Source organism: Castanea sativa, chromosome 7 (assembly GCF_040712315.1).
Source record: "Castanea sativa cultivar Marrone di Chiusa Pesio chromosome 7, ASM4071231v1".
Taxonomy (NCBI): Eukaryota; Viridiplantae; Streptophyta; class Magnoliopsida; order Fagales; family Fagaceae; genus Castanea; species Castanea sativa.
This window is the reverse complement of record NC_134019.1, coordinates 34,875,357-34,889,857: the sequence shown is the minus strand read 5'-3', so window position 1 is coordinate 34,889,857 and position 14,501 is coordinate 34,875,357. Positions and strand designations below refer to the sequence as shown.

The 14,501-nt window shown below is 32.1% G+C and overlaps 1 protein-coding gene across 1 annotated transcript; it reads left to right on the top strand.

Annotated features, from left to right (window-relative positions):
- The first annotated feature begins 1,137 nt into the window (after positions 1-1,137).
- Positions 1,138-13,613, top strand: LOC142644375 (uncharacterized). The gene is made up of 7 exons (XM_075819004.1): positions 1,138-1,523; positions 6,841-7,493; positions 9,875-9,926; positions 10,118-10,242; positions 10,362-10,476; positions 10,899-11,015; positions 13,307-13,613. The coding sequence occupies exons 1-7, from the start codon at positions 1,299-1,301 to the stop codon at positions 13,442-13,444; spliced, it is 1,425 nt and encodes a 474-aa protein (XP_075675119.1). The 5' UTR covers positions 1,138-1,298; the 3' UTR covers positions 13,445-13,613.
- The last annotated feature ends 888 nt before the right edge of the window (positions 13,614-14,501 follow it).

Here is a 14,501-nt window from a genome sequence, read left to right as displayed (position 1 = left end):
AAGATGATTTAAATATAATTTTTTGTTTTGGAAACTATAAAATGGTGTCCCACACTTGAATCTATTGTTTGGCTAATGTTTTCTAAATACAATTTTCATAAAATTATTTCATATTGTTTCTATTCAAAATAGGATTTTTAAAACCATTGAAGGATGTTTTTAGGATATAAAAAATGTTTTTAGTGACATATTTATAAATAAATTGAAAACAGTGAACCTTGCAGATTTATCCAAACTCTTTTATCTATTAAATTAAAAAAAATATTTTTATTACCAAAATTCTCACGTTTCAAATTTGAAACTTATCATTATAAAAAAAAAGTACATTAGTAATTTAGTTCTATTCCCACAATTCAAATTTGAAACTTATCATTATCTAAAAAAAAAAAAAAAAAAGTAATGTACACATTACTTTAAGTAGAATCAAAATTAATAATAATAAAAAGAATTTCAAAGTAGAAATGGTCTCCCAAACATCATTTTTTTTTTTTACTATTTTGAAAATTATTCTTAAAAGTGGGAGTCAAATATATATAATGTAAAAATTATTCTCAAAAAATAGTTTCATGTTTAATTTTTTGAAAATCATTTTCATACTGTTTTGAAAAAAAAAAAAAGCAAAAATCCTACTATTAAAATCATCTCAGCCGTTTTCAAAATCCTGTTATGAACAAGAAAAATATGATATAATTTTATAAAAACTGTACTTAGAGAACACTAGTCAAATAATATATTCAAGTGTGAGACTCACTATTTAATGGTTTGCAAGACAAAAAAGCATATTTAAATCCTCTTACAAAACATGCCCTAAATAGTATAAAAAAAAAAAATGAAGGAGGTAAATATCCATTTTCTCAATTTTCATATTCTATTTTAATTTTTTGAAAAATGACATGTCTATATCATTTTTACAATTTTTTTCAAAAAAGAAAAGAAAAAGAGGAGCAATTTAAAAAAGAAAAAAAAAGAAAAAGAGAAGCATTTTGATTTGATTAGGAAAGTCTAGATGGCAGTTGGACACCTTTGACAATAAAAACAATAGAAAGTGAGTGGTAATCCATATCAAGTGAGAGAGCACCACAATCACTTAATCAAAAATAAAAGAAAATCCCATGGAACAGAGACACTCCCACACGATTGCTCGTTCTCTTTTGGCGCTTCTGCAGTACTTTTTCCCCGACTCACTACTCTGAAAACACTGAGACACAAACAAACCTCAGCATTTATTTCTTTCAAAACTTTCAAACCAATACACACTCTCTCACACACACACACACACAGTGACAGAGAGTGAGAAAATGGAAGAAGAGGGAATTGGGTTAGTGCTAGCAAAAGCCACAGAGCTGAGATTCAAAATCAGCAATTGCATTCACAAGGCTAGCACCAGTTCAACCAATGGCCTCCCTGAACAAGAAGTCACTGATAAAGATGAAGAAGAAGAGCAAGAACAAGAAGAAATGGAGAGCCTTTTGAATATTTCTGATGCCCTTGAATCCCTCGAAAACCAGCTCTCTTCCTTGCAGGTTTTGCCCTCTAAACCCCTTTTTATTCATTTGGGTTTTTCTCTAAAAACCCTAATTTTGATTGCTCTAATTAATGGACATAATGTGTTTGTGTGTGAAATGGGGTCTTAGTCTTTGATAGTTCGCTAAATTGGCTCAACCCCACAAGAAGAAAATGATAAAAATTCAATCTTGGACGGTATTGGTTTAGATGAATGCAAGAATTAATTTACATGAAACCCATTAATTATTCGTTGTTCCTTTTCTTCTTATGCTTGTAAAAGAGATATACAAGATCTATAATTGTACACAAACAATGGAAGAGTGTAATTTCCTGTTTTGTGTTTAAGCTTGTGTCTAGAACATATTGGGAATTTAATAAATTGGAAGAGTATTATGATAACCTAGAGTATATGCTCCTGGGTAAGAGCTTAAATTGCCTAGCTTGTCAGTGGTGAATGCCCTTGGATTACCTGGCAACTGGTTCTAGTGGGTGGGTTCAGTTGCCTGGAGGTTTTACTAGCTAGAAGTGGGTCCAAAGGGCTCTTCTTTTGAAAGGTTCCCTGTGTTATCAAAAAAAAAAACCTTGAGAATAGAGTATTCTGAATTGTTTTTGAAAAGTAGGCCTTAGGAATTATCGTAGACCTAGTTGAATCTTCTTTCTTTTTTTTTTCTTTTTTTTTTTTTCTGAATTTGTAGTAACTAATTGAATTGAAACTTTTAAAAATTCCCACAAGTTTATTCTTTTGATTCTTTTATTTGTGGTTTGAAAATTTTGAAAGGTGATGATTATCTCAATTATGAAACTTGAGATATAGGCTTAATTATTGATGGAAAAACCATGAGGATTTCAACGCACCCACGTAATAAAGTGATTTCTAAAACAAAGGTGATGATGCAGAAATGGTTTCAAGACAACTCTTTTTAGTTTCAATTATGAAAACTACATTTGTATGCTGACTAGTTGCATGTTGAGGTTAGGATTTTTTTTAATTGGCAAATCACACATGCACCTGTCACCCGTGTCTGACGGTTGCGTGTGTGTCAATTGTTCTTCTATAATGTTATGTTGAGAAGCAGTGAGGCAGTAATATCTACTAAAAAATGAACACATGCTCTAATTTATAACATGTACAATTTGACATAGGGACAGGGTGTGAAATGTGGAAACTCTGCACAACAAAGACAAGGGTACATAACTATAGGTATAGTTGTCCTTGCGGGACAATTGCATGCATGCATGCATGGTTGTGTTCATATATATCTACATTAAGGTTTGTGCCTGTTAAATACTTTGTGATATTTCTCAGATGGTTGATTCAATCACATACAATCATCATATAAACTATTTAACAGGTCATTCGGCTATATAGTTTATATAACAGGTCTTTGGGCTGTAGTACCGCCACACCATTTGGGCAAGTTGGTACCTTCCCAAGCCCTAGTGCTTGGAGGAGTAGGGGGAGGGCGTGGGTTCATGCTGCAGGGGCAGCATTTTTCTTATGTAAGTATTTCTAACCATCTCACAAAAAAAAAAAAAAAAAGGTCATTGGGCTGTAGTATGTTAAACTCAAAAGAAATTATGAAAGGACTTTTTTTTTTTTAATTTTTTTTTTATGTGGATTGGGGATAGGTGTCTTGTTTATGTCAATGATCATGTCATAAGAAGAGTATTAGCATGCTAGTATATGGTGACCTTTTGAATGTTGCATATACCATTGAACATTCTATATAGACTGATGGTGGATCAATTTGGTTGTTTTGTATTTGCCATAACCTACGGAGAAAGTGTATTATTTTCATTATCTCTGGTCATGTCTAACTTCCTTCCAATACTAAGTTGAATGCAGCAAAAGTGGTTAGTGTCCATGTGAGGGTACCTATGGCACAATACAATTTTTAAGCTAGAATACTATCTATTCTTGGAATTTAGATAATTCATTGCCTTTCAGTTAGTCATGTAGTGAATAAACTTTCTGGTCTATTTATCTCTTCCCCATCAACGATATTACTGCTTTAACGTATTCCAACTTTAAGTTTACTAGTAAGGAATGTCTTCAATGTATCAATGTAATGGTACTTATTAAAAAAAAAAAAAAATCAATACAATGCTTTACATACTCTTCCTTTCAGCTGTATCAAGGTACTTTATGTGATAGTAGAACTAACTATACATATTAAATAGAGCACAATGACATGTGTTACATCCAATATTACAGCCTTACTTAAAATCAGCTGCTATTTAGGTGTTTAAAGTCAAACTGGTGTTCTCACTAAGAATGCTTAGACAATCACCCTCGTTAAATTAGCATCCATGACCATGCTTGATGTCTATCAAAATTTTTGAACGTATTTGTGACTATTTTTTATCCATTAGCTAGCTTACTTGCTCAAAAGATTCTTATACTATATATTTGCTTGACAAATTGATGCAAGAAGCGTGAAGGTAATTTTATTTTAATTTAGTTTTATTTTATTTTAAAAGTTAATTGTATTTTTATACCATTAGTTTGTTGGATTTTATTTTAGTTCTTATTAGTTAATTAGATTTTTATTTAATCTCCTAAATTTAAGGATATTTTTTTAATTCAATATTTGAGATTTCTTAAGTTAATTAGAATTAGGGTTTGGTCGCTATCAAGATTTCTTCAGTCAATTATTGTACTCCAATGGAGATAGTTAAGACTGTTTGGTTGAGTAAGAAAATTATTTATTTGAGATTTTCTTTCAATAGCTTGGTGTTGATTCTAGGCAACCCTAGGTGCTGATTTATAGGTTTTGCTCTCTTGCTTGGTGCCGATTCAAGGCAAGTTTGGAGCTGATTCCTAGGTTGTTTTTAATTTGTTGTCCTTTCAAGTTTAGAGTTGCATTAGTTTTGGTTTTGTTTTGCATCAAATTTGATATCAAAGAAAACTTGACATAGGGTGTGTTTGGATACCGCTTATTGCTGAAAACTGAAAACACTATAGCAAAATAATTTTTAAATGTGTGAATAATGCCGTGGGACCCAGTTTTGAAGTTTTTTTTTTTTTTTTTAATGAAAAAAGTACTTGTAGGTCCAGTGAACAGTACACGGGACCCACTGGAAAATGTGGGACGCAACTGAAAAGTACTTTTCAGCACTATCCAAACATACACATAGTGCTGGTTTGGATCCAGCTTATTGCTGCGTCCACGTTTTACTTTTTTTTTTTTTTTTTTTTTTTCTCTGCTGCAGGGGACAAGCGCTCAGTGAGCGCACTGTGCGCATACTGTGCGTGCACTGTGCACGCACTGTTCATGTACTTTTTAAACCATTTTTTTATTAAAAATGGGTCCCGCAGTACATTCGCACATTTAAAAATTATTTTGCTACAGTGTTTTCAGTTTTCAGTTTTCAGCAACAAGTTCTATCCAAACGGACCCATAGTCTACAGAAAAACCAAGAAAGCCTTCATAACTGCTACCCTCCACAGTAAACCATTCCCATCCCCACTGGCGCAACCCGTCATGGGAAATTCAACCTTCGGAATCTCAAATCAACCCCTAAGCCAGCTCAAGTCAAAATTCCCCATAATTCATACCCCAAAATAAAAACCTTGTCATCAGATGATACACTCATTGTGCATAGCCTCAAACCACTGCTGTTGAAGCCAAAGACATCACCCATAGCCCAGCTGCCTAAACTTCCTTCAAATACTTCTGCCATTGTCATCTTTTCAACTTTGTGTTGCTGTCACCTAAACTTACCATAGCTAGAATAGTTACCACTACATCTGCACCTTCATCCCCAATCATCATCCTTGACAAGTGACAAAATCATAGGTCTCAATTTGATCCCAATTTACAAACATCAAATTGTTTGCTGTTGGCGGTCAGAACCTTGATAGTGGCTCCCCACGCTTGTTGCCAAATTTGTCTATAGTTTCTATGTGTGCACCATGAAAATCACAACCTTGGAAACCCACATCTTCTCAAGACTGCATTGCCACCAAAACTTCTCCAGAAAACCATGTCATCCAATGACCATAAGCCAAGCAATGTTGCCGCAGGCCATTGTTATGTTAGGCCAGGTCGGCCTTCCACCCCTCCCTTGCCACCGCAAATAACTTGAAGTAGCTGCCTCTCTAACCATCAGTTTTGAAGCTGATGGAAGCTTCATTGTTAAAGCAAAATAGCTTATGCCACTTAGTTCATTAGTCAACCCAACCCATTTGGAGAGAGAAACAAAAACAGAATGCAAAATCACCAACTTGCACCTCACCCTATCTATTAAACCCAAAACCTTGGCTTGACCCTATCAATTAAAGTCTGACCCAAAACATAAGCCTAACCCTTACAGGGGGAAAAAAAAAAAAAAAAAAAAAAACTTACCCCAACCCTACCAATTAAAAAAAAAAATTGTTCAACCTGACTCATCTAAAAAAAAAAAAGTCCTCGTTTAAAAAAAAGAAGAAGAAGAAGTCCAAGCTTAATCTTGGGCCCTCTTTAAGCCTCACATGGTTCAAGTCTGCAACCCATCTTTTGCATAGCTACACTGAACGGGGCCAAGTTTTTGCCACCCCAGAGAGTTATTTTGGACACCAAATTTGACATATCAATGTTGATTGATCTGGTTTGACCTAATTGGTCATAATTAATGCAGATGGATGTTGAGACTTTTAGGATTTAGTTCTCTTTTATTTTCACATTTGATGAAATTGATTACAACCTTTTTTTTTTTCCATTGTTAGGTTAGAGATTTATTTCTAATTAGGTCCCAAAATGCGTCTTTGTAAGCAGTTAATGATGGGTTTATAAAAATTTTGGGTAGGGGTTTTTCCCCCCTGTGCTTGGTGTTGATTCTTGTGCAATGGGTTCTTATCATGCTTGGTACATATTTCAAGCAGCCATAGGGACTCACTTTTATGTTCTATTTTTCTGTTTTATTTGCTTGGTGCTGATTCCAAACAAACCCTAGGTGTTGATTGATTCTTAGGTACTATCCCTCTGTTTTAAGCTTCTTTTTGTTTCCCAAACACAAGTCTCCCTGGCAGAGTTTATTAAAGTTTATTGTCACGCATCACAAAATTTTGTGCAAAATTTATCCATGGATGCTCTGTCTATTCAACTCTATTCTGCTCAACCACTCACACAAATGCTTTAGCTAAATTTGTCACAATAAAGAATTAGTGATATATCCTTCGGGTTAGGCGTACTGGATGCTAGATTTGATGATGACATATGTTCGGTATATTACAATTCATAAAAATAGTTCTCATAAGTTCTACATAATACCTTCATCAACATGTAAAAGATGTTTGTAGAATGTAGACATGTAATTTTTTGGAAAATATTGACTCTATTCTTTAATTCCTAGACCTTGCAACTACAACAACGATATGAAAGAGAAGTGGCCCTTGCTGAGATTGAAAATAGCCGTAAGATGTTACTTGATAAGCTGAAGGAGTACAAAGGAGAGGATTTGGAAGTGATACATGAAGCTTCTGCTTTTGCTGGTGAAACAGTGGAGCACAACAATGATCTCCTGCTTCCTCCATATCCAAGCCGCCCTCCACACTCACTTTCTCTGGAGAATGGTTCTCTACCAAGGTTCCCTTCCACACTTAAGTCTATACAAAATGGAATAATAACCAGCGATCCAATGATAGAAGTGCAGAAGAATGCCAGTGAGTTAGAGGCAAGTCAAATGCAAACCGGGTCCAAAAATTCAGGGAAAGGGTTGGGATGTTTTGTAAGTGCAGCAGGCAAGACAGTGCTTACTCTTGTTGGTGTGGTATCTATCTTAAGCTTGTCTGGTCTTGGGCCTAATTTTGCAAAAAAGGATAACATTTTCAAGTTTTTGGGCCTATTTCAGCAACCTTCAGCTGAGGAAAAGAGTTCAAATATCCAATGTCCACCTGGGAAAGTCCCAGTTGTGGAAAATGGAAAAGCTCGGTGTGTTGTGAAAGAGAGAGTTGAAGTGCCATTCTCATCAGTTGTTGCTAAACCAGATGTAAACTACGGGTGTGGGTAATTTGTATTCTTTCTTCTTTTTGTATATCACATTTCCTTGTGATATTAGTATTGAATTTTCTTCAGTGGCCTATGGTTGTCATCATTTTTGTCATGAGTGATCTAATTGGCATGGCCCTTGTCTTTGGAATATGCATTGCACTATTCAGGGTGTAGCCAACCTTCTTAAAGGAGCTTTGTGCCCTTCGACGTTGCTCAAAGAATAAAGAAGTGCAATGATAATATTGCAATCTGTATGACAACATTGATGACATAACCTTCAAAATATTAATATCAAACTATTAGTAAGAGCCTCCCCAAGATGACGCTGCGGAATTGAAATTGTCTTCTTTCTGTTTGGTGGATTGCACGTCTTCTATCTACAAACCCCAAAACATTTGTTCTGGGACGCCAAATCATGGTACAAACAAATAAATTTTTAGTAATAATTTTTATTTTTATTTTTATTTTTTATTATAGGTACATAGAAGGGGGGGGGGGGGGTGTCAAACTACATACTTGGGACATTACAAAAGATGCTATTATCATTGAGCTATTGAATCTCGAGAGGTAAGCTAATTTGGTTTTGGTATGGGTAGATAGTAGGGAGGGGGAGTGGGGTTCAAACTATAGACATGAAACATCACAAAGGAGGATATTATTAGTGATGGCTTCAAGAAATTTTTTTTAGATGGTCATTGAAAAACTTAAATTACACAACTTATTAAAAAGAGAATTTGAATTTACAAGTTATTGACACAAAAAAATGCAAATACATGAAATTTTACAATTTCCTTTTGTGAGTTTTTGTATTTTAAAATCGTTATATAATAGTTCATTATTAATTGTCATTATTTATTGTTAATATGGGTAGGTGTGATCATTTTATTTTGTTAATTTCGTATAATATTTTTATTTTTATGCGGTTGTCATTATCTATTTGTTATTATTTTTATAAAAATATTTCAAACTAAATGAAAAAAACTCAAATCTCTAGTACTGTATTAATTGTTGCTTTACATAGTTACACTTATCCATGCATAAATAATATAGTAAATGTCTACTTAACCGATCAAATACTTAAACAATCACTAACTTTACTATTTTTTTAAATCACTAACATTATAACAAATAGCTACTATAACATGATAATAATACACACATTTGTAACAAACATTCTATATTTACTAATTATTAAATTATATAAATTTATATTATATTTATAGTACACATGCACACATTCACACAAATAATAATAATAATAATAATAATAATAATGATAATAACAACACACACAATTAGTATCAGACATACACTTTCACACACATAATATATAAATATTTAATAAAGAGAAACATTTACAACTCACAAACACTCACTTTTTACTCTTAGAGTTAGTGATACCTAAATAGTCAGATAAATAAGAGAGATGAGATGAGATTCATGAGAGAGAGAGAGAGATCTGTGATATGTATTATTGTTTGGTTTTGGAATGTACTACTGTGTGTTGTTGTTTGGTGTTGGATTAGGCTAATATGTGATCAGGTCATCAAGCTGTGCAGGATTCAACCCATGGTGTGCAAAAATATTTTTAAAGATAAATTAAACTAGTGAAATATATATATATATATATATATATATATATATATATAATTAATTAATTTCAAGTGAGGGGTTCAAGTGAACCCCTTGAAGAACACGTAACCTCACCCCCTAGAAATTATCATTGAGCCATTGAGCTATTGAATCTCGAAAGGCAAGTTAATTCTATTATATTTTGGTAAAAATAGTTATGCACATTTGAAGGGTTGAATTGAAACTTATTGAAAATAAATGAAAAAAAAACTATTTATAGCAAATAAATTGACAATTTCAATACTTAGGAACATTGCCTGGTAAAAAAAAAAAAAAAGGATTCAATAAAAAGGAGGGGGGGGGGGGGGGATTGTTTATATTTGTCTACTAATTGGGTAGTTTTTATTCTCATAGGGTAACCGAGCGGTAGACTCATTGATTTAGGGATTAATGTATTTAGAGATTTCAATAGAATTGACCACACTATGGATCCTTGGGATTTTGGGAGTGACTTAAAAATAGAAAGCGAATTAATTTAACTAAAAATTGAGACACAACCTCTGTAAATATTTTTTTTTTATTTTTTTTTTTAAAGAAAGTCAGGACAATACACGATCCAATGATATAACCTCATGGTCAAACCCTTGATCATTAGGTCAATACAACCCATTTATAATTTATAAACCAAAACTATGTTCTCCTTGCCACAAGCAGCCCCTAGTTTTTAGGCATGTGGTAGCAAATGAGACAACAAGTCAACAACTACTAGTCTACTACAATATTTAATTGTCTGTTGTTGTTCCCTTTTTGATTTTGATTAACAGCTGCTACAAGCCTACAACATGTTTTTTCGTGCAGACAAATAGACGCCAAAATGTGGCTCCTCATTCCATGAAGAGCCAAATCCCATCATCCCATGAAGAGCCAAATCCCATCTACAATATTCATTTTAGTTTACCATATAAGCCACCCAAGATTGCTCCACATCTCATAACACTATTTTCCAAATCTTTAACTAATTCTTGACCAAAAAAAAGTCCTATTGCATTCGAAACTTGAGAATCTAGCAAAAGACCATGAGCACCTCGGAAGTGATCACAGGGTTCACAGAAGAGCAAGAAGCTCTGGTGGTGAAATCATGGACTGCAATGAAGAAAAATTCTGGAGAATTGGGTCTCAAATTCTTCTTGAAGTAAGCCAAAGTTAAATCTTTTCTATTTCCATCTTAATTTAATGTCTTATTGTTTCATATCAATAGCTGTTTGAACATATGGGAATTCAAGAAAAGTATTGGACTGAATTTTTTTGTAGGATATTTGAGATTGCACCTTCAGCTCAGAAGCTGTTCTCCTTTCTGAAAGACTCAAATGTTCCTCTGGAACGAAACCCAAAGCTTAAATCCCATGCCGTGACTGTCTTTGTTATGGTAAGCTTCCTTAATTTGTTTGTCACATACTTTCTATGAAGATTGATGAATTGAAATTCTGTCCTATTTTCTTGTGTTCTATTTTATACCCCACGATATTATATATTTAAATAAAAAAAAATTCGGGGTTAGGAGAATATATATGTGATAATGATTCTAGTTATACAATCTAAACTATTGACTATTGACCTCAAAAAGAAAATGAAAAGAAAAATTCAAACTTAAACTATATGATCTCTCTCTCTCTCTCTCTCTCTCTCTCTCTCTGTGTTTTTGTTTTTTTTTTTTTTTTAATAATATTTTTTAGTTATAGGTTTAGTGAAACTGAATCCATGTTATAGTCAACTATAAATAGTTATTCTATAAAAGGCCTATTAATCCTAATCATGACATAATTATTTTTGGATTATTTTGTATTGCAGACTTGTGAATCAGCGGTGCAACTTCGGAAAGCTGGGAAAGTTACTGTGAGAGAGTCAACCTTGAAAAAAACGGGTGGTGTTCACTTCAAAAGTGGGGTGGTTGATGAACATTACGAGGTATGGAAGGCACAAGAACATTAAAAGTTGTCGAGTGTCAAGAGTTAAAGAGTTAAATTGTCAAGACACTTTACAACTCAATTACTATTTTAACAATTCATGACACCCAAAATTCACTTCATCCAAGTTTGTTTACTCAAAAGAATTTGCAACCTAAAAGTTGCATATATGCAACCTTGAGCACTAGCATCCGGATGCAAAAGAAACCCTATTTTACGTCCTTAGACATTATTTTATCTATTTTACTATATTATTTTACGATTCATTTAACATCTCAATTTCTATTTTCACATACAATTCATTAAAATAATATAAATTATCCATCAAATAATAATATAAATATAAAGAGAGAGAAAGAAATTGAATAAAATATATTATTTTGGTTTACAAACTCATGAATAGTCAATTCTAAACATAAGAACTTACTATTCTCAGATTGTAAAAAATTTTAGGAACACATCTCCGGATGGAGCTATATTTTTTTATGGTTAGTGGCTATTTTAGCAATTGGGGCATTTTACACTCCCAATGCTTATGCTTACTGTGCATAGGTTGTAAAGAAAAAAAAATCTTGCAGATGTGTGTGAAGATGTGAAGAGAAAAAGAGAGTGTAAAGAAAGAGAGAGAGAGAGAGAAAAATAATTTTTATTATTTTATTAGATAGTTTATATTATTTTATTGGGTAAAGAGCACTAGCATTGGGGGTGTAAAAACCTCCAATTACTATTTTAGCAACTAAGTCCATATAAGCACTAGCATCTGGGGATGCAAAAAAAAAAAAAAAAACTATTATACATTCTTAAACATTACTTTATCTATTTTACCAACCTATTTTACAATTCATCCTACATCTCAGTTTTTATTTTAACATTTAACCTAATAAAATAATATAAACTACCTAATAAAATAATAAAAAGTACTATTCTCTATCTTTTTCCTCCCACTCTTTTTTTCTCTTCACACACAACCACAAGATTAAAATAATATTTTTTTTCTTTACAAACTATGAAGAGTATATGCAACCTTATTGTTCATAGGTTGCAATTTAAAAAAAAAAAAAAATTATAAACCTGGATGGAGTGGATTTTGGGCATCTTGGGGTGTAAAATAGCAATTGGGAGATGTTTACTCCCCCAAATGCTAGTGCTTATAGAGCACTAGCATTCTCGGATGCAAAAAAAAAAAAAAAAAAAACTATTTTGCATCCTCAAATACCTCTTTATCTATTTTACCAACTCATTTTATAATTTAACCCACATCCTAATTTTTATTTTAACATACAACCCAATAAAATAATATAAACTATCTAATAATGTAATAAAAAGTACTATCTTCCCATTTTCTTTTAGCCTTAACACACAACCATAAGATTAAAATAAATTTTTTTTCTTTACAACCTATGAACAATAAGATTGCATATATGTAACCTTACTATAGGAAGGTTGCAAAATTTTTTTAGTTTACAAATTCGGATAGGATGCAATCTTACTATAGCAAGGTTACAAAATTTTTCAAGTTTACAAATTCAGATAGAGTGGGTTTATGACATCTCGAGTTGTAAAATAGCAACTACTGGGTGTTTATACCTCTAATGTTAGTGCTTAACATTCCCTTGTCAATAAACCATCAGGAAAATTATATAAAAAGATACAAAGTTTTGCATTGTTTTAAATTATGTCCTAGCTTTTCAATTATGTCAAGTTTTAAATCTATAAAACTGTTTAAACTTTAAATTTGAAATTTTTGTCTATCTCCGTTATTTATTTTTAATTATTTTCAAAATTTTGGACAATAATCAGGTAATGAAAAATGAGAATCTTTTGATATGATTTTGTGTTTCACTTAAGTAATCAATTTTGATTTTCCTAACAACAATTTTTTTACTCTAAACATAATGTTCTTTCTCTAAACCGAGCTTTCCCTCTCTAGCTACCTTCACATGCCTACCAAACTGATTTATAAATAAGCCCTTAAGTAAAACATTAATTTTAATAAATTATTTCTAGTTTTTCTTTGCTATATTACTGCCTAAAATAAATGAAATGAAAAATGGAGATGATAAAAAATTTAATTGAAATTATTTCATAAATTCAAGACTTTACTTGACCAAAATAAAAATCCTGAGACCTGATCTAGAACAAGATATAAACTTCCGGTATTTTTATGTAATTTTCACTAAATTATATATATTTTAAAAAATCTTGTTGATATTTATCATATTGTGCTTGTGGATTCTTTTTATGTGTGAATAGGTAAGTAAATATTTCCATGACTTTGTAAATGGTTAACAGGTCACAAAGTTTGCACTGCTAGAAACCATAAAGGAAGCAGTACCGGAAATGTGGTCGCCGGAGATGAAGATTGCATGGGGGGAAGCTTATGATCAGTTGGTTGCGGCTATCAAATCTGAATCGAAGCCTTCCTCTTAGACTTCTGGAATATATAGAAATAAGCATAATCTCTTAGTTCATGGAATGAGTTTGCAATATTCCATGTAAAAACACAAGCGTTAATTGTGTATCTATATGCATGTATTCATGTGTATCTTGGGTTTATATTATGGATATCAATTTTCTAAGTAAAATATGTTTTACTTAATTTTTTGTGCTTTTGGGACTTGGCTAGAATTCCTGCAAGTGATTTTATCGACCTTGTTAAAACCTCCAGCTGTTAGATAATACAAAAAATATGAATTCTATTTTTTTTTTTTTTGGCAAAAATGCAAAACTGATCTCTAACTTTCACATTTTTTTCATTTCAGTCTTGTTAGAGATATATTAGCCCATTAACATAAGCTCAAGCCTAATTCTACTTTGTGTGCAAGCCAAGTTTCCTACTTGTACTAGAAGTCTATTAGTTTAGGGTTTAGTCTACTATATATACACATGTTATGGTTCATTGTAACCAGGGACGGAGCCAGGATTTTAAGTTAAGGGGGGCGACTTTGACCTCTAGTTTGGCAGCTTCTTAGTTGTGGAGTTTTTTTTTTTTTAATTTTTAATGTGTGCATTTGCTAGGTAAAGACAAAATTATTCTATTTAAAACTTTTTAAAGGGCAATTATTTATTTGAGTAAAATTGGTTAATTAGACTTAATTTTTTTTAGCTTTGCTATTGGTGATTTTTGTTGTTGCACAAATGTTTTTGGGCTAGTATATGTTGTTTTAGATTTTAGATCTATAAAATTTTAATGGCCTTTAAAATGAGAAAAGTGCTAGAAGTATATTGATGATATAGTGAGTGATTATTGATAAGTAAAAAAGTTATGCAAGTAATAAACCCAGATGCGAACCAATAAGAATTTGTATTTCAACAGTTTATAAAAATATTGTAAATAAGTTTGTATCTTTAACGTTACTCTAAAAAGATTCAATAATATTGTTAATAGGGTAAAATGTAATTTTATAGAATAAAATTGCTAAAATTAATGCATATATATATATAAATTTTTTTTTTTTTAAATTAGGGGGGGCCACTGCCCCCCTTG

Coding starts and splice junctions, on each gene's coding strand:
- LOC142644375 (XM_075819004.1), top strand. CDS start 1,299: ATGGAAGAAGAGGGAATTGGGTTAGTGCTAGCAAAAGCCACAGAGCTG. Junction 7,494..9,874: donor GATGTAAACTACGGGTGTGG/GTAATTTGTATT, acceptor TTTGATTAACAG/CTGCTACAAGCCTACAACAT. Junction 10,477..10,898: donor CCGTGACTGTCTTTGTTATG/GTAAGCTTCCTT, acceptor TTTGTATTGCAG/ACTTGTGAATCAGCGGTGCA.